Source organism: Eublepharis macularius, chromosome 11 (assembly GCF_028583425.1).
Source record: "Eublepharis macularius isolate TG4126 chromosome 11, MPM_Emac_v1.0, whole genome shotgun sequence".
NCBI lineage: Eukaryota > Metazoa > Chordata > Lepidosauria > Squamata > Eublepharidae > Eublepharis > Eublepharis macularius.
In genome coordinates, this window is record NC_072800.1 from 48,500,327 (window position 1) to 48,527,562 (window position 27,236).

General features: G+C 38.3%; 1 protein-coding gene across 1 annotated transcript in view; it reads left to right on the forward strand.

Moving 5' to 3' along the window:
• The window catches only part of SKAP2 (src kinase associated phosphoprotein 2), a 198,355-nt gene that overhangs the window by 6,791 nt on the left and 164,328 nt on the right, over positions 1 to 27,236 (forward strand). The window contains exons 3-4 of the mRNA XM_054991951.1: positions 4,078 to 4,103; positions 16,218 to 16,316. Coding sequence (XP_054847926.1) covers positions 4,078 to 4,103; positions 16,218 to 16,316 — 125 coding nt within the window. The remainder of the gene's footprint in view (positions 1 to 4,077; positions 4,104 to 16,217; positions 16,317 to 27,236) is intronic.

The following is a 27,236-nucleotide window of genomic DNA, read 5'->3' on the forward strand; positions in this document are numbered from 1 at the left end:
GCACCCAGGCAGTCTGGCATGTATGAAAGAAATTCAGAAAAATATCCCAGAGAAATATACATATGTATTGATTTTTTGCTTTTAGTAGGAAAATTCTCACATCTTCCCATGTGTTTGCATTTATTTGTGAAGATATCAATATTTCTTCTTGATAGCATATTTGCTGCTATTGGGGTTGTTGTGTTGAATACACAAGTACTCCAGTCTCTTTTTTCTTCATTTATGACTTCACTTGCACAGCCCTTCTCTAAACTATTATTTACTGTGATGCTCTTTTAGTTCTGTAGCAGCTGCATAGTTCCCCTCCATTTCTGCTCAACTGTTTTCTATTTCCTCATCTCTCTATTCAGGACTTTTTTTCTGGGAAAAGAGGTGGTGGAACTCAGGACCGCACAATGACGTCACTTTGGGTCAGCTGGAACAAGGGGGGAGTTTTTAAACGTTTAAATCGCCCTCGGCGAAAATAGTCACATGGCTGGTGCCCCTGCCCCCTGATCTCCAGACAGAGGGGAGTTGAGATTGCCCTCCGCACTGCTGGAGCGGCGCAGAGGGCAATCTAAGCTCCCCTCTGTCTGGAGATCAGGGGGTGGGGCCACTGGCCATGTGACCATTTTCAAAAGGTGCCGGAACTCCATTCCACCATGTTCCCACTGAAAAAAAGCCCTGTCTCTATTACATGTAAGCAAAATATGACTTTATTTTCAATATGAAACAGATTATCAGGTATAGCCAAAATGTAGTCAGTATATTTAGATATACTGTACAGGAAGGCCTGCCATTGCTATATGATAGTGTTTATGATAAACTAGTAACTAGATGTGCTTCTGTAAAAAGTTCCACATGCTTGAATAAAAGAACTTCCACTCCTGTTCCCATCTTCTATTTTAATGAGTTATATGAATTTCTGGCTCTTTGGATGCTCTTGCAAGATTTGTCTCTTTGCTTATAAAATGTTTGGGTTAGATGGTGACCCTACCTTAAAATAGAAGAAGTCACCAACTTTAATGAGAGCTACTTCTGAGTACTGAAAAATATCTTGAGCTACTCCCGTTCCCTCTGACTTGGCATATTACCAAGTTTTGTTCTGTCCTAGAAAACAGAACATTGACTATAAAGAGCACCAGACATGAAGCTAAGCAGCATGAAAAAAATCCTATGAAAGCCTAGAGTAAATCTATTTATGCTAGTTTCCTGGGTCTTTTAGAGGGAATATATGAGCTACTCTGCAGCTATTTGTCAGAGCCTTGTTTTAAGGACATAAGTTGAGTCGTAAGACACAGAAACAGGCAGCGGTTGGCAAACTAGTAGATACAACCTTCATGGAATTTCAGAGCATAAGCTTTTGTTAGAATGCAAATAGCAATGACGATTCTTTTCCTCAGTTTTACTGGCGGAAAAGATGAAAACATGATGTGTCTTCTGAACTAGTAGATGGAATGTACCTGAAAAATTTAACATTGTGCTGGTTTCTAGGGATACATATTCCCAGGGGTTTTTTTTCTGGGAAAAGAGGTGGCGGAACTCTCAAGAGGGAAATGAGGAAGAAACACACAGGATTCTTTGAAATAATATTATTTTCATGCACTATTGTCGAGTATTTTCAAGAGGTGCCGGAACTCCGTTCCACCACATTCCTGCTGAAAAAAAGCCCTGTGTATTCCTGCACTTCATTCTTCTCCTCAGGACCTCCCATGTCCAGCAATCTGGGCTACATAGCCTACCCTGGTCCTGTGCCAGTGCTGGTCAGCTGTGTGGATCCGTAGGGACCCACACAGACTAAATCATCCAGTACATTTGGGTTGTGCAGGCTGGAATTGCTGAATTGCACAGATCCCCCAAATTAAGAATGACAAAGCTCTCAGCTGATCTGATCTAGATAGTTTACCTTCTGCAAGTGGTCATGGCATTCTTCCCAGTCCATGGAGAATTGTTGTCTACAAAATGAAACATTGTGGAAGAACAGAGTAAAATTTGAGGCTTTTATATAAATAAAACTGAAGGAAATTTGCTCTATGCAGAAAATGTTAATCTACCACTTAATCGTTTCTGTGGGCCAGTTCACATGAGTGAAACATGCTCATTATATTCAGAGGCTTGTTTTATGTAGGCCTGCAGTGATTGCTATGATCTATCCTAACTTTTTACCTGCCTTTCTTCCAAGGAAGTCAAGGTATTGTGTGCGTGGTTTGTTTCCTCTGCATTTTATCCTCACAAACATCATGTGAGGTAGGTTAGGCTGGCCCCAGATCACCAGATAATTTTATGATTGAGTGTGGATTTGAACCTACAGCTTCCTGGCCCTAGCAACTACATTACCACACTGGGTCTCACTGTCTTCATATCATGAGGGCTTGTCTGCCTTCTGTGCCTTTAAGCAGAACGTTTGTGTAACGAGTATGAAATTTAGCAGTGATAAACTTCACTTACCTACTTATGAAGTGGGTCACTTCCTGGCCAGAGCTTGCTGTGTTTAGGACAGAAGCATGGAAATGCGCAGCCAGAAAATGGCATGGCAGTGACAGAGACAAGCTACCATGTAGTGGGATTTCTGATGCTAAGTATAATGTGTAGACTGTCTGGGAGTCTCTTACCAGACCTGCAGCCAATCTGTATACAAATAGTCCTCCTGACCTGAATTCCTGCTTAGCTGAGTGCTGTTCTGTTCTGTTTCTCTCCTGTTCTTCCCTCTTTAATTCAGCTGTTTTCCTGATCCTTGCATATTATCTGTTTTTTCAACTTTATCAATTTATACTTTTGACTAATTCCCTTCATCAGGTTTTATATAACTGTTGCCTGATGTTTGTCATCTGTGAAAAGAACTTAAGAAGAACCCTGCAGAATCATTGGTCCATATAGACCAGCATCCTATTTCCCGCAGTGGCCAAATATATCTCCAGAAGGCCCTTAACAGGGACAGGGAGGCATATCTTTGACTATGCATTTTACGGGGTTGTTTTCAAAGTTTGTAAATTGATGTTTAAATCGGAGCCTATTAACTGACCTGGGGTGAATTAGCTACTCTGGTTGTACTTTGTTTGCAGAATGCAGATAGAAGTCGCTCTAGATTTTTTTTTCTTATTACTGTACTGTAGTATAGCCAGTCACCACTTACAGGTTGTTTTCTGCAAATAAGAAAGCACCTGAGGTGGAAAACTATCCCGGGAATTTATTCATGTTGATATTGGGGCAGTTTTTCTACCCCGTGAGAGCTATTACCCAGTTTTTTAAGTGCTCTGCAGAGGTGCAGCCCTCCACGACAACCTAAAGAACCTTTCTGAAAACTTGGAGAGTACCTACCTCATCATAGAGAGATACAGTGATGGCGTACAAAAATACCCCATGGTGCCTAACATGTAGAAATTAATTTTAGATGTTTTCCTTTTAAAATTTGTGTTAGTTGTCTAATGGCTTAAGTTCAAAACATAGTTTTTGTTGTTGCAAACTGAAAAAATAGTTTTGTAAAGGAATTATACTCATGTAAATTATTCAATATACAAAAGAGACAGGTGAATTTTTGCAAAAGAAATATTCTGCCTCATGTCAAAGTATTTTCAAGTCCTGGGCATTTTAGTATTGTCTGAAACAGAATAACCTCTAACAGCACAAACAAAATAAAAAAAATTACCACTAGATACTTGGGTACTTTTTTCATCACTAGATACCTGAGTAATTTGTCTTGGGGTTGAAATATACCCAGAAATGCAATATGTGTACATTTTTTTAGAAGTTGGTTCAGAGGTTAAGCTACTGAAAAGTGTCATAAAAGTTGTGATTCATTTTATAGCCATTGTGCACATTAAAATCGTATTTATGTTGTTGAATATTAAACCTTTTGTATTTTATTTTGAATTGTTAATATTCTGTTTTAATTTCTTTTAGAAAAGCAGGAATAGATATGGTTTAAATAAATAAGATCTTATTCAAAGACTAATTTGGTTGATTTCAGTCTGTCTTTTTGTTGCTATATTTAAAATGTTCAGCTCTTTAAGGATTTCTGAATACTTGTCCCCCTCGAGTCTCAGCAAGAAAGGCAGGCTGTAAATAAAAAAATTAACTAATATTTTTTTCCTTCCTCAGCTATCCTCAGGAATTTCAAGAAAAAGGTACGTACATGGCTTTTAATTTTTATGTGACATAAATATTTTGTTTGATTAAATATGTTGTAAAATCAAACAATCATATGTATTTTTAAAAACCACAAACCATTCCAGTGTTAAGACTGTCGGTTTCTTGTCATGGCTGAGAGTGCTAGCTCCCCCTGCTGGAAGAAAAAGTAGAAAGCATTTGTTTTTTTGGAGAGAATGACTCAAAACAAAAAAGACTGAAACCAACAATTAAAAAACAAATCTTTTTGGATATTGTATTATTTACTTTAAAAATGCATTTATATCAGCTTTTCAATAGGAGCCCCAAACTATACATTATAATTCTAAACTGACATTTTTAGCGCCAATGGAAAGTCAATAGACATTGGCAAATGAATCAAGGGGTATTATATCATTCACAGTTGGCAAAGTGTTGCTAAATCAAATATTAAATCTTTTCCTGATACAGAATGTTTTTTTTTCTTTTTGCCAGGGTTGTGTTTGGTTTTTTTCTCCAAGGTTAATGTATGGGAACAAGATTTAAATTCTGTAACTGGAAACTGAACTGTCTTGCGCGCTACCTTCCAGAGGGAGTTTTCCAACAGAGTTTTATGGTATCATTAGGAGCTGGCAGATCCATTGCTGTGTTCTGACTGTAAACCTGAAATGGGCATTATTTTCATGATGCTAATTCATGAGGTCACGACCTGCAGCTTGTGAATGCTGGCATGAGGGTCAGCGCAGGAGGTCAAAAAAGCATATGTGCGACTACAGTAGGTCCCTCCCTCCTTTCAGGTAGAAATCCTGGGCAGGCAGCAGTAACTTTTAGCAGCAGTTGGCCCTTGCTTTTCCTTAAATCTGTTTTGCTTCTTGCCAGGGCTACAGCAAACAAACAAGATTTTCATTCCTTCATCTTCATTCCTTCTCATTAGAGTAGCTCTGGAACTGAGCTGAATTCATTGTTTTATGATGTGTGCACTTTTAAAGTTACTGCCAGTCCTTTGTGCACAAGTCTTTAGTACTTCAGTTATGTTTGTAACTGGAAGCCAGAGATCAGAAGTCAAATAGATTTTTTTTAAAAAACCTTAATTTTACATTTAGCAAAATATATATTTCAAATGCGTTTAATTTGTTCTATACTGAGATTCAAAATCTAGTAATGTTTACTGGAAAACAGATATTAGTGAGTAATTGCTCACATTCCTGTTTGAATTGACTTCATTCTGAGAAATGTGAATGGGAATTTAGCATGCACAGTGGAGACTTGTGGTGCTTTCAGGGTGTTTTCAAACAATAGTGTTCTGCTGTTATGTGAGCCTTCCTACTTTTGGTGGAAACCCCCCTCCCCCATTTCTTTTACCTGTTGGGCAAAAAGCAGTCTGGGAAAGAAAAACTTTCAATTTTAAAATGGGCAGAGGAGGAAAGGGTATGCTTGTACCCTTTTCTCCCCATTTGGTGGCATTCACAGCATTTAAGTTAAGGGGGAAAAAACCCTTGGAGACTTTTTACATATCTCCTGAGTCTCTAGAAGTTAGCCCTAAGATTATCTTCCTTTTTTGTCATAAATTAAAGAAAATACCAGCGAGTGTTAGCTTATTTTTTTAATGTTTTTGTACATAACTTTCCCTGTTGAAGATAATTTTCCTTCTTCTCCACCTACTAATACATTTGAGTACTCCCTGGAGGACATTTAAACAACTGGCCTCTTTGCATAGCCATGCAGTTAAATCAACTGATATTCTACAAAATCTTTTACTTTAAAAGCTTGGCCCTTTGATACTACCAGATCAAAAGCCTGTGTAGAAATAAACGTATGACACTGAAGTTAGACAGCTGGAGGGTTTTGCTTAGTCCTTGATTATAATGAATATATTGATTCATAAGAAGACAAACCTTTGATTTGCATATGTCTTGTGTTGTCTTTATCTCCAAGAGTACTCTGCAATTGTCAAAACTTAAGATTGCCCTAGCTTTCTGTAATTGGCTTTATAGGGTTCCATCAGCTCATACTTTTCAAGATGTAACCACAAGATGAATAGATGAATTGCAGTGCAATCTTACGTGGATTTACTCCAGACTAAGCTTGTTACAAAACATATCCGTCTTTTATATTTCAGTGAATCAGTGGGCTTAGGCTGGGGTAACTGTCCACAGGATTGCACTGTCAGTCTCATAGCAAGCCTAAGCAGGTCTACTCAGAAGGAAACTCCATTTTATTCATGGGTCTTACTCCTGAAAAGTATTTTTAAGATTGCATCCTTAATGTAATGGGTAGACGGTTGAGTTGACCAGATGCATGTGGGATATAATCATGCCTCCTTAGCTGTGAGACTCACTCGCCACTCCTTGAACTAGCTACATAAAAGAACTGTTAAGATATAATAGAATGTCTGCTTATAGATTTTTTAAATGAAAGCTAGTGATAATATCTTTTTGTCCAGTGTTTCCCAATTTGTGTATCCACACCCAAATGTTGGTTGTGAAGCCTGTGAGATAGGGGTCCCGGACATTTGAAGTTTTGTTGATTTTTTAAAAATGGGTCACCATACCAAGTAAACTTCTACTTGTGAGTCACCATATTTGTGCCTTAAGCTACCAAAATATTTATACCTCACATTTCCTCTTGGCTCAAGGTGACTGTATTGTGTGCTTCTTGCAGTTTACTTGCGCAGAGAGGTAAAAGATCCAGAAATTTTCGAGCCATGAGGAAAATAATGGAAGTGATACACAGCTACAAGCTGTTGCATTCTCTGCTGTCTTAGCATATGTATCTAACTTTTTGTCATCTGAGAGGCAGAAAAAAATGGAAAGCAAAAATAAGAAACAAACTTTGTAGTCAAGAAAGGTGCTATTTGCATACAAAAGAGCCCCGTGGCACAGAATAGTAAGCTGCAGTACTGCAGCCCAAGCTCTGCTCATGACCTGAGTTCGATCCCGGTGGAAGCTGGGTTCAGGTAGCCAGCTCAAGATTGACTCAGCCTTCCATCCTTCCGAGGTCGGTAAAATGAGTACCCAGTTTCCTGGGGGTAAAGTGTAGATGACTGGGGAAGGCAATGGCAAACCACCCTGTAAAAAAGTCTGCCAAGAAAACGTCGTGGTGCAATGTCCTCCCATGGGTCAGTAATGACTTGGTGCTTGCACAGGGGACTACCTTTACCTATTTGTATACAAGCAGTCTCATACAGCCATACTAAGGATATTTTAATATTGTGTAAACTTTATAACATTTAAAACACTGAACTTCTCCATACCATATTATCATTATACACATCATGACATATTAATTGTGGGCGAATTAAACAATAAATATATAGTATATGTCTACAATATGCACAAGGATCAGTATATCTAATTCTTACAGTGACCAAAACTGTGGATATTTAAATCCAGAGATTGGAGCCCTGAGCAGGTAGGACAGATACACTCACTCACTCACTCACTCACACACTCAGTGGTGTTTTTAAAAAATCCCAAAGTAACAAAAGCAGTATCTGTAGCTTTAAGAAATGAATGCACTCAGTGGCCATTGTGGGAGTTGCTAGGCACCTACAACCTATTACCAGTTAAAGCCTTGGTTTCTGTCAAGAGGCTATGAGGGATTTCAGGGAAAGGAAAGAAACAATAGTGGGGGAGGGGGAAATGAGATGCCCCTTGCACGTCCTTGAGGAACCCTTGCTCATTATTAAGTTAATGCTGTAGATCAGGGGTCCTCAAAGTACGGCCCGTGGGCCACATGCGGCCCGCCGAGGACATCTATCCAGCCCACCGGGTGTTTTTGCCGCCGCTGCCTGTCCTGCTTAGCAGCCGACTTGTCCCGGGCCCACAGTGCGCATGTGTGGAATGTGCACTGCACTCTCCGACTCCCCTCCTTCTCTCTGTCTCTCGACTCCTCCTCTCAGTCTCGAGTGTGATCTTTTTTTTGCGGTTAAGGGGGGCCTTTTTTTCTGAAGTTAGGAGGTCTTTTTTTTTTGCAGATAGGGGGTGCCTTTTTAAGTTAGGAGAGCCTTTTTTTTGAAGTTAGGAGAGCCTTTTTTTTAAAGTTGGTTAGTTGGTTGGGGGTGGTTTCTAGGGGGGTTGCGTCACAGTGATAACGCAAATAGTCAGCGCTCAGTGCTAATGCAAATTGTCAGCGCTCAGAGGTAATGCAAATGGTCAGCGCTCAGAGGTAATGCAAATAGTCAGTGCTCAGTGGTAATGATAATTGTAAGTGCTCAGTGTTAATGCAAATGGTCAGCGCTCAGTATTAATGCAAATTGTCAGCAGTCAGTGTTATCGCAAATGGTCAGTGCTCAGTGTTATCGCATGGGGGCCCCAAACTGGTAATCTGCCTAGGGCCCCATGGGAACTTAATCCGGCTCTGCAGACAGCCGAGGAGTAGGAAACCCAATATAATTGACAGTAAGTGCATTTATATTCTGATTGCTATTCAGTTGTGTATGATGTTGTATGACTGTTGTGTGCTGTGTAAGCCCCGGTTCACACTGTTGCGATCTCTGAGCAGTGCAAGTTCAGCCATATGCTTGTATGTCTGAACTCGCATTAGATTCGGAAGAAAAAATATGGAACCGGACATTGACCATCTCATTAGCCAAAAGCAGGCCCATAGTTCCCATTGAAATACTGGTAAGTTTGTTGATTTAACTTTACTTGTTCTTCATTTTAAATAGTGTATTTGTTCCCGTTTTGTTTTTTTACTTCAAAATAAAATATGTGCAGTGTGCATAGGAATTTGTTCATAGTTTTTTTTTTTTAAACTATAGTCCGGCGCTCCAACGGTCTGAGGGTCAGTGAACTGGCCCCCTGTTTAAAAAGTTTGAGGACCCCTGCTGTAGATTGTCTTACATAAAAGTCTTTCATAAAAGTCTTCATAATGTACATTTTGAGTGACTAGAACCTTGGGGTTTTCAATACAAGGAGAGGCTTGTTTGAGTTCCCTATTGCTGCTGCAGCTGTTGATGGCAGATTTTCTCACAATTTCCCTTTCTACATTCCCTGTAGTAGCCACACCCTCCCCAGCAGCAGAGTGTGGGGTAGAACAGCCCCACTGACCCATGAGCACTGCCCCTCCTTGCCCTCTGGGGTGCCTGGGGGTCACCAGTGACAGTCTAAGAGTGGGACCACAAGTGACGCCTGACACAGGTTGGACACTTGCCAGCTTCCCTCAAGTTTTGATGGGAAATGTAGGCAGCTTGGCGGAATGTTGGACAAGTGACAGTTGAAAAGTCCATTGGACAGCAGTCAGAGAGTCAAGCTGCAAGACCAGGATGCCTACATTTCCCATCAAAACTTGAGGGAAGCTGACTAGTGTCCAACCTGTGTCAGGCGTCACTTGTGGTCCCGCTCTAAGTCTCCACCTGGCATGTGCCACCCACATGGTGTCCCACAAACCCTCAGAGGGGCTTTCAAACCTTTGCCGTTATACCCGCTGCCACCACTTGGCCTTTGAGAGAATTGCCTGTGTCATGGAATTAGAAGTGAAGCCAAAGCTTGGGAACAACAGAGCACTATCTAATACTTTAGTCCTGATTTCTTGCACCCCATGTTAACATAAATAAACTAGTTCCTTCCCTACTATTTTTTTTCCTCCACTGATGACACCATTCACACATTTGAATTCACAGCAACAAACTAACATTTCAACAGTGGGAAAATTTATGGACTAAGGGCATAAAATTTACAGGAAGTCTGATATTGAGAGAAAATTGATACAAGATGTTTTTTGATGGTATATTACCCCAAAAGATATTTAAAAAATGGATAAGAAGTACATAGGGATGTGCTGGAAATGTAAGGAAGCAGAAGGCACTTTCCCCCATATGTGTTGGACAAGCAAAAAAACCCCCAAAATTTGGAAAAATATACATGCTGAGATTCAGGTTTTAAAAATTGATTTTGTTATGAAGCCTGAGAGCGAGCTTTTGGGAATAATCCCAGATAATGTTGACAGAATACTACACAAATTATTCAGATATCTGCTGATGGTAGCTACTAGAGTAATAATGGCAAGCAAATGGAAAGAAGAAGAATGCCTAGCTAGAAAAAACAGGAAAGATAAAATGTCAGCATATGCAGTTATGGCAAAATTGATAAATTATATAGAAGACCGATTAAAGAATTTAAAGAGAAATGGGAAAATTATTTTGCTTATAATAGATAAAAACTGGGAAGAAATAAATGTGTAAGACAAATTAGCCCTGTAAAGTTGATTATGAATTCTGATTACTAGAGGTCACAGAGATGTTATATAATGAAAAGGTCTCTCTCCTCTCTCTCTCTCTCTCTGTTTTTCAATTTGATCAATGTAATACAATTAATAGAATACAATTTATTATAGCCAGTATTGAAACATTGTTAAGAAATAAGGCAGGGATAAGATAAGGGTAATAATGAGTCTTTTCTTCCAAGGTGAGGAATGGAAATATGTTTGACTTTTGTAGGTGTTGTTGATTTGAAAAAAAACATACCTTAAATCTTATAAGATTTTTGTACTCTGATAGTCCTTGTAACAGATAGTTCTGTATTTTTCTTCTTCTTCAAATTCTATTCTCCATTCCCTTTTCTTTTCTGTACTCCTTTTCTGTTTTAGAAATAAAAAATTAAATAAATAAAATAAAACAAGAATTCACAGCAGCAAACCTGAAGGTTTGTTAAATATTGTATTCCCATATTTTTTCCATCCATCATTTCAGCCCCCAAGTGTCAATTTATTGTAACTCATTAACTCCCAATGCAGTTGCAGTACAGTATTTTCAGTTATGACCTGAATAGTACTATCTGCTTGCTTGGCTTGCAGGTAGACATGGGCACGAACAGCATTACGAATGGAAAAAACCCACGAACAGCCCGTTCGTCTGTTCGCGAACAAGCCGTTCGTAAGGCTCCATTCTAAACGAACAAGTGGTCGTTGCAAGCCTCGTTCATTGCCTTCGTCAGCCGTTCGTCAAGCCAGTCTGGGGCCTTTCAATCAATTCCCCTGGCAACGGCAGGGGCTGAACCCTGTCTGAACTCCTTCTGACTTTAACCCTTCAAAGTACTTCCAGCAGAGAGTCCTGTTTTTGCCACTGTGAACAGAAAATGACAGCAAAGTGGGGGGACACATGGGTCATGCCTTTTCTGGGGTGCAATCTCTCTGAAACTTGGGGGATCTTCGGAGGACAGTGAGGACTATGTCCCCTGCAAATTTGGTGGGTATTGGACATTGGAAAGGTCAGTTTGTGGGGTGTTTAAAGGGCCCTGCCCCTTGCACGTGGTAGGAAAGGGCCCTTTAAACTATTAGCTGGCAGGCGGCAGGGGGGAATTCCTCCTGCCAGCTGATAGTTTAAGGGATCTTTAAGGGGCCACGAACAACGAACATGTTTGTGAACAGGGTCATGTTCGTTACTGTTCATTGTTTGGGGTTTTTTTTTCCGTTTGTGCCCGTGTCTACTTGCAGGTATAGTTTTTGGTATGTTTTTCTCCACTGCTGCCTCTCCCTTGTTGCCTGAATAGGCAGACACGATGGCTTCTTCCTTACTAGCTCCCCCCGTGTTGATGCCTTCGCCTCCTCTTCTCCTCAGAAAGGAGCCTTACTCAGTATCTGAAGCAGTTCAAATCCCGCTCATGCCAGTTTCTTTGTTATTCAGGAATGTGTACATAGCAGTGCATCTAGAATGTCCACAGTACTGAAAGAGGAAGGAAATGGTGGAACTGATCATGTGGTTGTATTTCATTCAGAAGGTCCCAGTTTCAATCCCTGGCATCTCCAGTTTAAAAGGATCAGGTAATAGGTGATGTGGAAGACCTCCACCTGAGATGCTGGAGAGCTGCTGCCAGTTTGTGTAGACAGTATTGACCTTGATGGACTAGTGGTCTAATTCACTATAAGACAGCTTTATGTATCATGTGTAACAAAGGAATACGTGAGTTAAAAACTAGACTGTTTATGTTATATGTACCCTACAGGATTTGCAGATCTTGTGGGGACTGTGACTCAGAGAAAGGACATGCTTTGCATACAGGAGGATGCAGGTTCAATCCCTTACATCTCCAGTTAAAAGATCTCAACAGATGTTGGGATCTTAAAAAGTGGTGGTCAGTCAGAGTGGATATAGTACAGCATGAGTGAGCTAAATGGCCTGAGAATAAGGCAGCTTTTATGTTCATATAATAGGCCAAAGAGGTATGGTGAGAAGGAACAGCTGATAAAGCTGTCTCTTTAAAAAAAATGGCAAGAAAAAGATTAGACTGGAACCAAAGGATTGGTGTTTTAAATGTAAATGTTAATTGTAATATAATACACATTAAATATATAATACACATAAAACTTCCAGAATTGGTTTGAAGTGTCAAAAACAATTTGCTTGATTTAAATGAATGTAGTGTATCTGAAAATGGCAGTGCCACGGCCAGCTGTGTATTTTTTGCAGATGAATTTTGAGGAATCTCTTTTTCAGGCTGCTCTTGCCTTGACATTATACTAAAACACTGTACATGTGTCTAGGGATTTAGGGGCCTCCTGGTAGCAACAGTCGTTTCAAAAAGTATTGACTGAAATTTGTTGATATGTGCTATATTACAGAGGCTATGGCAGAAGTCAAATATTGATGATGACAAAACTCATGATTATAAAGCAATTATATTGTCGAAGGCTTTCATGACCGGAGAACATTAGTTGTTGTAGATTTTCCGGGCTGTACGGCTGTGGTCTTGGCATTGTAGTTCCTGACGTTTCACCAGCAGCTGTGACTGGCGTCTGAGTAGATAATTTATATCTACTCAGGAAGGTGGGTTTGGGCTGAGTCATCCTGTAAGAGTTTCCCAGGGTGTGGAATGCTAATGGGGGGGGGAAGCTTCACTGTATCCTGAGGAGGTTCTTTTGCATATGGATTGGTGGTTGATATGCTAATCTTATCTGCAGGGCTATTGTAAGAGGTAGAGTAGATATAAATTACCTGCTAACATCTTCTCCACACATTGACACTGAGAGATCTCTGTCTTTCGGTGCTACACCTCTGCAGATGCCAGTCTCAGCTGCTGGTGATATGTCAGGAACTACAATGCCAAGACCATGGCCGTACAGCCCAGAAAATCTACAACAACTAATATAAAGCAATTGTTAAAGAGAGCAGAGAGAGAGAGAGAGAGAGAGAGAGAGAGAAGCATGGGGTTGGAAAGGAATGGAATAGACTATATTTTAGCAGATATGTAAAGTCAGTGTAAAGACTAATTCCTTTATAGCAGCTGATGCAAAGTCAATCTGAAATTATTATTGGAAATTAATGGGTATCCTCCATTAATAGTGGCAAGAGCTAAAGGCTTAGTTTGCCATATTAGTGTAGCAGCATTATCCACTAAGATTAATAAGTAAATACATACAAATGAAAAAAATTACATTTAATAGTCAAGTACTATGTCATATTGCAAACTATATAAATATTCTACTATCAAAATGTATGTGATTAAATTACAGAAGAAAAAATAGGAGCATTTTCTTCCTGTAACCGTTAAACTATGTTTAATTAATGAAACTTTTAAAAAAAGTTCTAGGATAATTCAAAAGATTGTTCGGGGGAAGCCATATTAATGAGCATTAGTCTCTTAATTATCCTCATGGCTACATTACAGGGACACATCCGAGCCTTTTTCTTTGTGTAATAACTTTATAAAGAAGTATTTTTAAACTGATCATTAATTTTATGACTCCAGAAATGAGATGCAAAATTTATGCTGTTGTCATTGGCATGGGCTCAAGGCACTACTGACATTATGCATGATTATAATGGAATAGCTGCCCGCTAATGAGTCTATAGACATTTTGTTTGAACATGCCTTGCTTTTAGATGTCTGATTAGGCTGTAATGCTTTCAATTATGCCAGCAAATTGTGTTGGATACATTTACCTGATGCCTATTACTCCTTTGTAGTTCACCTTTCTATTGCATAGATACCAATTGAACTCTTCATTGGTCTTTTTATCCCGCCCTCCCCCATGTGTTAGTACGTGCACAGCACCTGTTGAAGGGACCAAATTTGTGTCTTAGGTTGCTGAACAGTAACTCATGCAATTGAATGAAGGAGTAGCATTCATAGCCTCAACCAACAGAGAGTATAGGCTGCTAAGCAAGACCTTCTAAGAAATACCCCAAACAGGTTTTTAAGAAATTAGTAAACTTGGCCCTGTTAAAAACAAACGCTACATTTTATTTTATCACTGTTTTGGCAGTGATGTTTCTGTTGCTGTTGCAGCAGTCAGAAGGCCCCCTCTCCCACTTTTTATTGTATAAAAGTGTGCACAACAGATGTACAACAGATGTTTAGTTTGATTTTAGTGAGCTGTGTACTTGATACAGATCTTTTTTTAAGGGAGAAGCGACCCATTTAATGTTGACTTCTTGTATCCCACTTTTTGGCTCATAATTTTGTAAAAATGCAACATTTCCATTTTTAAAAAATAAGATGGCTGTTTCTATGCAGGTATTTATGCCAATCAGGCAAACCGGCAAGGCTTTGAGTAGTTTTTTTAATGTAATATGTAAAACAGGTTTTTATACAGACAGTAAATTTTGGATAAAACGATGCATTTTATCTTAGCACTATTTGGCAGTGATGTTTCTGTTGGCTGTTGTGGCAGTCATCAGGTGCTCTCTCCCCAACTACGCATGCATATTTATCACATAGGTCCTTATCCATGCATTTTGGAGTTTGAGTTGGAGCTGGTTAGGTACAGGGGCAGAGTGTGACAAGGTGCAAAGCACCCCTTTCCAGTAGTTCAGAAGCTAATTCTGCAGCTCTCCTGAGTCCTGCATCTGTGACAGCGGGCTGGGAAGGGGGAGGGGTTAGATCCTTCTTTCCAGCATAGACATCCCTTCCTCCTCTGATTTCTGTGGAAAACTTGTGAGAAGAGAGTCTTTGTGTTGGATAGGGACGCTAGCCCCAAAAGGAAGGGTGATAATTACCTATAGTAAACTGGTAAGAGAATTTATGTTCACCAGTATTGTCTTTAAATTAGAAGGGTAATTACAGTGGGTATTGTCCTCACTGTGTGTACAAAATGTTTGCTTTCATTAAATCAGTTGTATGTTCTTACAAATGGGGTGTGTGTGTGTGAGAAAGATACAGGAGAAGGCTGTCATGCTTTTGCTCCTAAATAGTTGCCATTACCATGATTTTGCAAAGTATGCAGAATTCAGTTGGTCAAATCTAGGTTGTAGGTTTTTGTGGAAATACAGAGAGCTATAAAAGTTCTAAGCTTTTTTTTAAAGGGCTAGTACTGATTTATATTGAAACTTTTTATAAATAGTAGCTGACAGCTGGAGACAAACCTCATGAACTATGGAAATGTACTATTATCTTATTTGGATCCCACCCTTCCTTCAAAGAGCTTGGAGAGAGAAAAAAGTTTGAGCAGGGAAGTTAGATATTATTAAATAAATGCTTCTTCATGTACCCTCTTTCTTCAAATAAGGTGAAAAATAACATGGTATGGGTCGCCACTGTATTGCAAGGTGTATTCAAATGTTAGCTGTGGATTTTATAAGCTTATGAAAGGCTCCTTAGCTATGAGTGTCAGTGGACTGCGTGGATTCATGTTGGGTTTTGCACGCAGCATCTGACTGAATGTGATGTTGCTGAAAAACAAGTTGAACAGTGGACTGGCAGATGTCGAACGAATAGCCTGCTGGATGGGTGATGAAGCAGTCTGTAACCGGTGTGCCATACTATATGCCCTTTGTCCTGCTGCTGTTTGAAATTAGTGTTCCATGTGGGGCAATCTGTCTATGCGTTGTGCTAGCATCCTGTCACTAATGGTGTATTAGTGCTGTGTGGAATGGATGTTATAGGGGAATGCATGGTGGTTCATTTAATTTATTTATTTAAAGTTCATAGGGGAAGTCACATTTAATGTTGGACGGGGGATATAGATGGGTCAGAAGCTTCTGATACTTAAGCCACCCTCAGTCTTTTACATAGTTTCTCTATCATAGCTTGTTGAATCTTTTTCACATAACTTGGACTTCTGATATATATAAAGGAAAGGGTCTATATGTGCGGGTTTTGGTATTTGAAATTGATCTTTTAATGATGCTTTATTCTATGCGTTGTCAAATGGAAAGGAATCTGTTTTAACTCCTGGTAAATGTTTTGTTTGTGTAGGAGAATTAGAAGATGGAGAAGAACATGAAGGTTCTTGGCCTGTGCCTCCTGACAGCTTGTCTGACCGATATGATAAAGACGATGAAGGCCCATCTGATGGTAAGTGGTTCTCTTTACTTCAGGATGCAGTAATTTTGTTAATTAGATAGTTTGATTAGACTACAATGTTTTTGAACTGAGTGGTGAATTTAGGGGCAAGAGCTAAACAGCAAGGCCTCATGAGACATATGGGCTTTGTTTTATTGCCTTCCTATCACTCTTTAAGGAACAAAAGAGTGCTCTCTAGTGGTAAATAAAGCACAGTGATTTTTTTTAATGCACACTCTGTTCATTTGTCCTTCCACAGTCAAAACTGCTTCATCTTTTTATTCCCTTCCCCTTGATCTGCTCTATCACAATGGGTTGGACACCAAAGTATACTCAGAATTTTCCTTTGAAACAAAACTTTTGTTAATTCATGATGAATATAAGATTTTTGTTTTAATTTTATTGTGCATCTTAATTACCTACTACTTTTGCTGCATAAATAATGAAATGATGTAGCTGATAGTTTGCAGGGGGGAGGATCCTCAAGCCGAATTCGTTTATAAATTATTCATATGTGTCTTTCTTGTAGTTGTTTGTTTGATTTCTAATTCAAACCATTTGGGGAGGAACAGTGTTGGAACAGGGTCCTCCTTCCCCAATTCTGAGTTCATTAAAATATCAGCCGTACAGCATGGGATTTTGTGTGTGTGCAGAATTACTCCAATCTCAGCCCATTGGTATAAATGATCTTAGGCTGGAATAACTGTCCATAGGACTACACCGTTGGATCTTTTATAAATTGTTCTTGAAGAGCAGAACAATTGAGTAGTATATGGCGATTGTTGCATAAGAGCTTGACACAGACTTTTTAAAAAAGTATTTATGATCAAATGTGTCTGAGCAACCAATTAATTCAGAAACATTAGACTTAAAAATTAAATGATGTTTTTAGCCATACTATGATCAAACTGTGCAGTTCCATCTCTACCTTGAGGTACCATTGCAGGATGAAAATATGCTTCCTGCAACATGCTTTTCTACATTTTATGTTATCCAGATTATTCCCTTTGGAAACATATATTGCTTTTATGAGGTATAAAATTATGTCTACTGCAGAACAGGGATAAGTATGTGCGTAAGTGATAAACCTTCTAACAACTGGTTCAGACTACAGTATCTGCATTCCTAGAACTCTGTAAATTGTCTAACAGTAACTATTAAAGTTATTTTTTGTGGAATTTGCTTTATATAATGGAAAGGGGAGAGGTCCTATTTTTGGAACAAGCAATAAAATAACCTTTTGCTTTTGGCTTCCTTTTTTTATGTTGGCAAAACAGATTTTATAAAAACTAGACTGATTTTTTTGAAGATGATGAACAAAAGAAAAAAGGTGCTTTATTTCCTAATGTACATGCTACTTATGTACTATTTTGCTGCATTTCAGATCTATGACATATTGAATGCTGTTACAGAGAACGCACGTGAAAAGTGCTTTGTTTAAAGGGGGAAGGCAACTTCAGTTACTGATAAACAAAAAATCCCTATTTCTCAACAATGTGGATACCCAAGTATTAAGTATCCCTTCAGTACCAATATGTAAATCATTAGTTTAACAAGTTTTCAATTCTATTACCGATTAACCATTTCATACCACAAATATTGTAAAAATGCACATGAAGATTATAATACGAAACAAGCAGTTTCTGGTTGTCTGTTTGGTTACGTATCAGTCTCCCCTTCTTTAATTAGTATGAATTACGTTGGTGGATATACTTCATAAATTTTGATAGCTGCTCTATAGGTAACCATTTTAATTTGCGTATCCAGCAGATCGCTAATGCATCTATCTATGGGGCAGTGAAACAAACGTAGTGTCTCACTTCCTATTTACCTCTTTTTAGGCCAGTTTTAATGCTTCTAGCATTCAGCATTTAAACGTCCAGTCCTAATCTGTTATGCTGCTGAATGTGATTGTCTCACAAATGAAAACGGTTACACCTGAAATGTTAAATGTAGTGCCAGGTATTAAGTTTGTAGTCTGAAGTATACTTACCTGGAAATATGAAATCATTGAAATATTCAGCCGATGAAACATGTTGCCCATTTTGGCATAAATGGGGAATTAAGATCTATCAGTACCCAGTAGTCTTTCTTCCATTAAGAAATGGGTTATTCATCTTCAGCCATGATCACACCTGCAGAATAAAACATTGTCTCTAAGAATAAGATTTTATTGTAATGAGTTTGGCTTCTGATTATCTATTTGGGATTTTATTAAAAAGATAATTTTGGATAAATAGTTTTTTCTAATGACCATGTGATGTTGTATGTATAATTTTTAAAATGGTCTTTTCTCTGACCATTGTCTAATAGTTATATTACTTAGAATTGTTGTGTCTAAACAATAAATACTCTAAATTAGCACAGGCCACCAAAAGGCATCTTTGTTAATCTAGAAGCTTTGGGTTGTGGGTTTTTTTTTTGCTGTTTTCTTTGCAAGCATGAAATATGTATCCAAACTTTAGATTATAAATGCTGCATATTGTTCATGACAGATTTTATTTTTTAGAGTTCTGATAATGTCAACTCAACCATTTTAAGTATATACTATAAACTCTGTCTTTCCCTTTGTTTTGAAAGTATTCTTCTCCTCTGTTTCCTTGGTTCAAAAGTTCACTCAGTTCCCCAATGGCCACCTAATTTTCTAGTTATTCCCTCCAGCCATATGTGTTTAGGTTTCTTTATGGTTTATTAGGTACTGTAAGAAAGTAGCATAAGTTATATCTTCTAATGAAATTCAAGCACACTTCAGTGATGCTTTGACTTGATTGCTGGCAGCAATTAAATTGCAGGAGGGGAAACAGTGTGGGAACGCCTGAGGTCCAGGCACCTTTCAGAAGAGGCTCAGAATATGAGTGTAGAAAGAATTTGCCCAAAAAAACCCCAAACACCCACCCCAAAAGGATACCTCAAACTAAAACAAGACACACAATTCTTGCCTGGCAAACTGTTCCTGGCCAGCTTTTATTTTATTGGCCTGCAGCCTGATTGATAGCAAAATCATAACTCGCTATATGCTAACAGGCAGAGTTCACTTGTAGGTTATTGTGAACTGATAAAGGGTTAGATGGAGTTTTGATTTTCACACTGGACCCGGCTGCACCAGATTAATGGAATTTCAATGAGAGACTGGAGTAGTCACAGCTTTGTCAGAAAAACTGATGGGGATTCTATAGTCATGCTTGCTCATTAATTCCAGTTGCCTGAAAGGTGTGGTACTTCTCTATACAAAAGACTCCATATAATTGATTTTTGAATGGGATTCTCTCCCCCCATCCCTTATTGATGACTAGGTTTCTTGTAACATAAGTGACAGGTTTGTATATTGTACAATAGTGTTGCACATATTTTTGTTTTAATATGTTTGTGGCAGAGACAGAGAGTAGGCCTTGACCTATTGCTAATAACCTCTTCATTCACTTGAAAATCAGCAAAATGTGAGGGGGAGGGGTTATGTGCAAATTAAATATTGTTAATATTACCACACTTCTTGTAAAGAGGCATTATTTTTAATTGAAAGGGAGAAAGGCTGAAAACGGGAAAACATCACATTTATAGCATATAGTATTTTCTAAAAGGCATGCTATTTGATCTTGATTGCAAGGCAACTAGTGGGAGGCTCACTCAGGAGAATTCTCTCCTGTATACAAGCAATTCTAGGCCACTGTCAACTACTGATGTACCTGTGACTGCATAGAGAAACACAAGTAGGAACTTAATAGTACATAGTTATAGTAAGCAGCTGCATCATGTCTATTGTCTAAGCTCAAAGGAATCACTCCTGGCTGTGGCCATACACTGCTGATTCACAGTGTCCTTCATGTGAATGTGTGTTTGGAGGTGCTTAGAACTGGTCATATGTTATGAAAAAGCTTGTGTGAACCAACACTTAAATGTCAGACTAAAGGCAAGAGCCCTGGGGTGGTGTTTTTAAATTTAAATTTTCTGTTCATTTTAAAATTTGATCTTTTTAACAAATGAGTTAACTGTGACTTAAATTTGTTTATCCAAACACCTTAGCTATATTTTTAAAGTTTCATGGAGGATGCTCTGTTTATTTTATTTGTTTTCCAAGCTCATGAGCTGTTTGTAATGTTGAGATGATGTGTTGGCTCATCTGAAGTAAATTCTCTTTTGGCATACAGCCTCTTTTCAGTTTGTTCTTTGTTGTATGTTTTATGGAATCTGATAAAACTCCCGATGCCTCACTTTAAAGAAATTATCCCAATATTATAATATGATGTATTATAATATGATGCATTTTCAGCTGAGAAACAAAATTTGTCTAACAGTTCATGTATTTGCTTTAGAATTGTTCCGATTTTTTTTTACTAGCGTGTATTTTTGAAGTAAGCTTTTTGTGGTGGCATCAAAATATGTGAATATATCATAGAAATAAATACGTTTTATTTAAATAAATATAGAATACAATATGAAATATCATAGAAATATTTGAAGCAATTGCAGTGACCATAGGAAGCTCTTTGATTCAAGAACAGGCAGTGGAAATGAGTGCTGAAAATGTGCTGCTCTCAGTGCCTGCCGGTTTCTGAGAATCATGGCACACAGAGTATTCGTGTAGTGCAAAATGAAATCAATGGTCCAGAAAATCAGTTATGGCACACTTCTTGTGTGTTCTTGATTAAAGTTTTTAAGTAAGGTTAAAATATACATGTTTCCTTTATATTGTTGTATTTTCTTGTTCATATAAATTTTTAAAGATATAATGATAAAGAAAATATAGATGAGGTAGTTGGATAGATAATCCTCAATACATGATTCAGCATATATTTTGTTGGAATGGGGCAGTCCTGTATATCCCAGAGAGCTTATTATCACAATACATTTTAAGTGATAGTTGCCATTGTGTTATCTCAGCATAACAACTGTATGTCTACTCAAACAAGGAATCCCAGTGTGTTTCAGCTGCTGATCCTTTGTGGCTAGCTTGGACTGTTCACAATTTGCTGTGTTTAACTGTGGATTCCACAAGAGAAAAGCCTTGCTGCTTTTTACCCAAACAGGTTTATTGATTGATTCATTTGTGTCATTTTTGCATCTAGAAAGATCACCTGTTAACTTTCACTCAGCATTTCTTGCCTACTGCAAGTTTCTTCTCTGTGCCTATTAATGAGTTTTTCTGAGGGCAATAGTTTTACTTATTGTAGACCCAAAAGACATCCTGGCAGTTGTCTTTTGACATGTTTTCCATGCTGCCAAATTCCATGACCCACAGGTTATTGGTGTACACATCCTGCCTTCCATTGCCTGGTTTTCTTAACTTGCCTTACGTGGTCTCCAAGTTTATTTATAGCCCATTGCATAATGCCACCAATTTTTGTGGCTCATTGTCAGATGCTTGCAAAATGGGTAAGACTTGGTATGTGCCTTATTCTAAAATTGCTTAATGTTGGTGACTTTTCAGGAAAGCAATGGCTATTCTGTTTGTTCAGCTCATTGTGTTGCAAGGAAAAAAGCACCAATTTTATTTCTAGTTTCTCAGAAAGGAATAAAAAAAGGGAAAGCTGGAATGGGGAAGGTGTGTGTGTTTATTTTTCTAGTGTCTTCAAGCTCTTTCCATTATTTTTCTAGTGTCTCCAAGCTCTTTCCATTTCAAATATATTTCAGCCTACTTTAGCTGTATGTGAAATCACCTCTGTCCCTAGGTCCTTTCAGAAATCCTCCTCTTAAGATAATTCTTTTACATGTTTTTAGGCTTTTTGGAAATAATGCTAGCGGGGGGGGGGGGAATAAAAATGCAACTTTACCAGGTGCTTGTATTTCAGATGTCTGATAGAAATTTTTTGTGACAAGTGCCTTAAAGTGCATGAATTAGGAGAAGTTGGTTTGTTGTCCATGAATAAAAATTATATTTCATTATATTAATTTTGTCAATGAAGAGAGATCACATCTCCACTTATGGGAATCTTTTCACCTACCAGGTGCTTGTAGTTAAGATACGTTTCTACAGTAATCTAGAAAGGGCTGCAGTGAGTTGGTGATAATTGATTTACCCCATCACATCTAACTATTTCTTGTTTTCATTATTTCTTCCCTTGGGCAGTAATCACAGGATCAAGCTGCCAGTCTACGGGCATAATTTTTCCAGTAACACCATCTGGCTCGTTGGCAGTAGAAGTTGTGATGACTCCGTTGCTGTTGCCTCTGACTTTGTCAAATGGCTACCCTGTTGATTAGAGCTCTTCTGCTTCTAGCTGCTAATTTTCCCTTACTATTGATTGTAATTCATAATTTTATGTGGTTTTATGTACATGTTCAGAATTCAGCATTGGACATGTTTGTGAAGGATGGAAAACAGTTTGCTAGTGGCTTTCCTCTTTAGAGTGAGTCCAGTGCCATAGTTTGCATGATGTTTCAGCAAATGTTTTAGTCTGTTTTGTAATTATTGGATAGACTGAGAATTCTGAATGCATTTGCACAGATGATGGGCAAACTTGATCATTTTGAACAATTTGTGTAGTGCTTACATTTTCTTTGAGCACAACTAGGATAATGATGATCAAACTTCTACACACATCTGTGGAGAGAGAATGGTCCAATGCATTATAATGCTCAACATAGTGCAAATCATGGTTTGTTGCCTTGACTCTCGTCAAGGGCCCCAACATACTGCGCAACCATGGCTTAGCTGAGCTGAGCCAGGGTCCTTAGAGGTCATATACAGGGAGACACCAGCAAAACCTGCTCTGTTATCTTTATAAGCAGAAAAGCTGAGAAATAGGGAAGCAACATTAACCATAGTTGCTGAGATCAGTTGTAAAGTCATCAGTTTTTGCATCACAGTCTGTGGTCAGTTTTAAGTATATAGATGCTGGTTTAGGGCCTGTGCTGTTGGGCATAGATATCTGACATTTCATGCTTCCTTAGTTTTTGCTGGCTTGTTCAGACTTATAGACTATTCAAAAATAACTAAGATAAAGTCTTGGTATCTTTTAGAATTTTTTTACCCATGGTGTGGTATATATCTCAGCCATGGCTTTTCTCATAGAGGGAAAAAAATGTTTTTTTTCAAAAAGTTGTCAGACTGAAGAATTCCACACATGGATGCAGGCCTTGAAAAATTTCCTTTGGCTGTAGGACCCAACCTGAAAATTGAGGAGCTGGACTCATTTTTCAGCCTTTGGTGTTTTGTATATTAATGACTATATTTTCTAATTATTGCTACAACAAAACCTAATCCTAAACTCTTCATGGTTTCTCATAATTTTATTAAAGCTATAACAGAATCGTTGTAGCATATAAATAAAGGGGCAACCATACTTGTCACTACCATGTCACTTTCTGACTGGAATCAAAAGACTCAGATCTCCATTCCTGCTCATATCCAATGGAGGGAACTTGACTTTCAAAAGGTTATATCCTGGAAACTCCTTGTTGGTCTTTAAGGTGCTGCTGGACTTGAACCTTGCTTAACCACAACAAAAAACTGACATCTAACTAACATTACTTCTCCTGAGTTTCTCTTAATTTCAGTATAGCTTTAAGAAGAGCTCTGTAATTGAATATTGAGTATCGGAGCCAGTCTAGAAAGTAAATGGTTAAGAAATATTTCATCTAAAACCACTGAATGGTGTAATGGTAACATATAAAAAAGCAATTACAAGAACTTTTTGCGCATGTATTTTTATGTCACCGAAAATCATTTTCTAATGTGAAATTGGTTTGTATTTTTTCTGTGGATCCCTGAGAGACATTACAATAAAATAATTGCTGAAAAAGCTAGGTGCCACAGTGAAATTTCTAGGTGCCATGGCAACTTGATGCCTGGAAATTTTTGAGCCCTGAATTAATAGTTACGTATGTCTTTGAGTTTGAATGTATTAGCCATAAGATTTGGTGCCAGTTTCAGTGTAGAGTCTGCTCCCTCATGAAGGAGTTGGTTTTGATGTGTACTCTCTATTTCTGAAGAACTGCATGGTTCCCCAAGAATGGCTGTCTCTGCTTTAGAGTATGCATTTTTCTCTAATGGATAAACCTAGACATTTATAAGCCATGAGGCTTATTTTTTAATCATAATTTCTTTTTTTACCACAGTAGTTTTGATGATAATGTTAGAGGGGATCCCACTGGAGGCTGATTGGTTTAAGCACCGATTTCATATGGACAACTTGGATGGAAGCAATAACATGCAGTTGGATAGTCTTTACCATTCCATGTATTTTCTTGCCATAGTTATGTAGGTGGTAAAGGCCTCAGTAAACCTGCAACACTACATTGGATTTTAATTGTATTTAGCTACAGCTGAAAATCCTATTTGAAAATTATACCCTGAAGTGAAAGAAGAAATTTGTCTTCTCCTTGCGGCTTGCCAAAGTTAAATGGACCTCAACTGTAAGTGAATGTAAGACACATTAAGTAGTACAGACGCAAATTTCATTATGAAGAAGGAATCTGTAGAGAACCTATAATCTATCCCTATCTATATCCTGCTAATTGTAGGAGTGTTCAGCCTATAGTGGATGGTGTTGCTATGGTCCTAGAAGTCCCATGTGTGAGAGAACGTAAGCACTATATGTGTGGTTTGTGTTGTACTGTTAGAGTATTTGGCTAGGATCTGGGAAGCTGGCTGAGTGACCTCGGGCCAGTGATACACTTTCAGCCTAACCTGCTTCACAGGGCTGTTGTGAGGAGAAAATGGAGAAGGGAACGATGGTGTTAGCCACTTTGGATCCCCAATGTAAATAAATAAAAATGCTTCTCTGGACAAATTGCCTGAAACTCAGAAGTGGCTGTTCATGGGAAGGGAGTGGGGAGAAAAGGTCTGATGTTTACCCAGAATGAGACATTCAGGCTTATAGATCTTTGCCCACAAGTTCAATTTGTGTGTTTTAGAGTTCAGGCTGTTTGGCAAAAATGTGCCTCTGTGGAAGGTTTATAATAAGTAAGTCATCATGATTAGATATACATCTTTCCAAAATTGCATTATATCTTTTCAGCTGTAACTAAAATGTGCTGCTTTAAATGTTTCCTCTAATCAATTGTATAGGATGCTGCCAGGTCAGTAAGATTTATGCCATTGCCCCCCCTCCCAATTCTACAGAACTGTTTGTTTTGTTCAAATATGGAGATTGGGATTCTAAAGCATTTTTCTTCAGAATCATAGGGAGCTCGGTGACCTTTTGTGGCAAATTATGTAGAAAGAAAATATTTATATTCATTTAAAATAACCTCAGTGAAGAAATAGTCTCATTACCCAGTTTGATCAATTTCTCGTAGGCTGAGCTGCAGCATGCGGCTGTTGCCATTGGGTGATGGAATACACGGAGAAGTAGCTAATGGTGATGGTGCTCATCAGGACAGGGTTCAGCCAGCGGTCAGCGACAAATAATTCAAGACTGTTTCTAAGTTTGTGGCTGGTGGAATTTGCTTTTTGCCCCAAGCCAGCGGCAGTGCTGAGCTTGGGCTATTTGATTACAAGAGAGGCATATTTGCCTCTTAGCAACTGCACGTTTGCACGACCGACAAGACTATACTGCCTGCAAAGGGTCTTCCCCCCCCCTTTGTGTGGGTGGAAGAATGCTTTATTGTTGACTGCCATGCAAAAGACTCCTTAGCTGTTCCATAAGGATCTACAACCGATTTCGTATTTGCCCATTGTAGATTTCTAGTGGTTGCATTGTTGCTGTAAAAATGCATGAGAGAAAGTGGTTTTCAGTCCAGCATGTGGATTCAATACATTTGCTGTGTATCACAAGTTCGTATTTTGAACTTACTGATAAAACCTGTCTTCTCCATGCACATTTTGAAATTGCTATTGTGGGATTAACCTGCATTCTGCAAATGCATTTTTATATTCGCGTGTTTCCATCTGGTGATATATAAAGCAACAGTTCACTTGTCTCCAGCCATATTTTTGCATAAGTGCTTTGGTTATTATGGTAATATGTAAGGAATTTACAATACTTCTCATTTCCTGTGGAAATGGAGCCTATGGGAGAAAACATGTCAAGGGAACAAAGTATTTATAACTCTGATAGTTAAGGCACAAGTGAATGAAGACAGTTTGGGAAAGATGCTTTGAGTTTTATGACTTCAAGAGGCCACATCAGGGAAATCTCACGCTGGTTTTTATGGCTTTATGACTTTCCTTGCTCCTGGGCTGTGTTCAGACTTTGGGTGTTTTCATAGTCAAATTTTAGGAAAGAATTTTTGCTTGCGGTAAGAGTAGGCTTTGTGCTGAAGTGATACACCCCATTTTCTCAAACATTTCATTGTACTTCTGAGTGCGTATTTGAAACCCTTTTGTACAGGCACAAAACTGTTCAGCTGTGCAAATTCAAATTATTTCTGAAGAAAATAAGAAAATTGTTATATTAGATTTGGACTATAGATAATGTCATGCACAGTAAAACTATTATGGTATTTAAAATTCTTTATTATAGAAACTTTTATATTCTTTATTATATTTGGTTATATTATTAAACAAGGAAGTATTTATAAAATTAGAATGTTGTGTTATATTCTGAAATGTTCTTAAAATTTGTCAGTAAGATTTTTTAAAGCTCTCTTTACAAAGAGCTTAGCATAATTCAGAGAAAGTTCTCCTTTTGTGGTAGGGAGCTGTTGATTGGTAAAAGAAGGTAACCTTTGAGTTATTCCCTTGTGTGTCCCTGGGCACCAATTAACTTTCCCTTCATGGAATGGTTGTACATTTTCAATCCTATATTAGTAAGTAAGTTCTTTATTCAGAGTCTTTTCGTGTATTGAAGCATTTTAAAATACTGGTATTTTGTGTTAGTGTAAGATATATAATGTCTTACTTGGGGTGGTTCTCACTGCATTGGTGCCAGGTACATCTTGGGATAGAATGCAGAAATTGTCCCAGTTGCACTGAAGAACATTTTAAAGCTAGGAAATAAGGAATACCATATCTAAATGAAGTGAAAAAGGACTTTGTATTTATTTACCTTG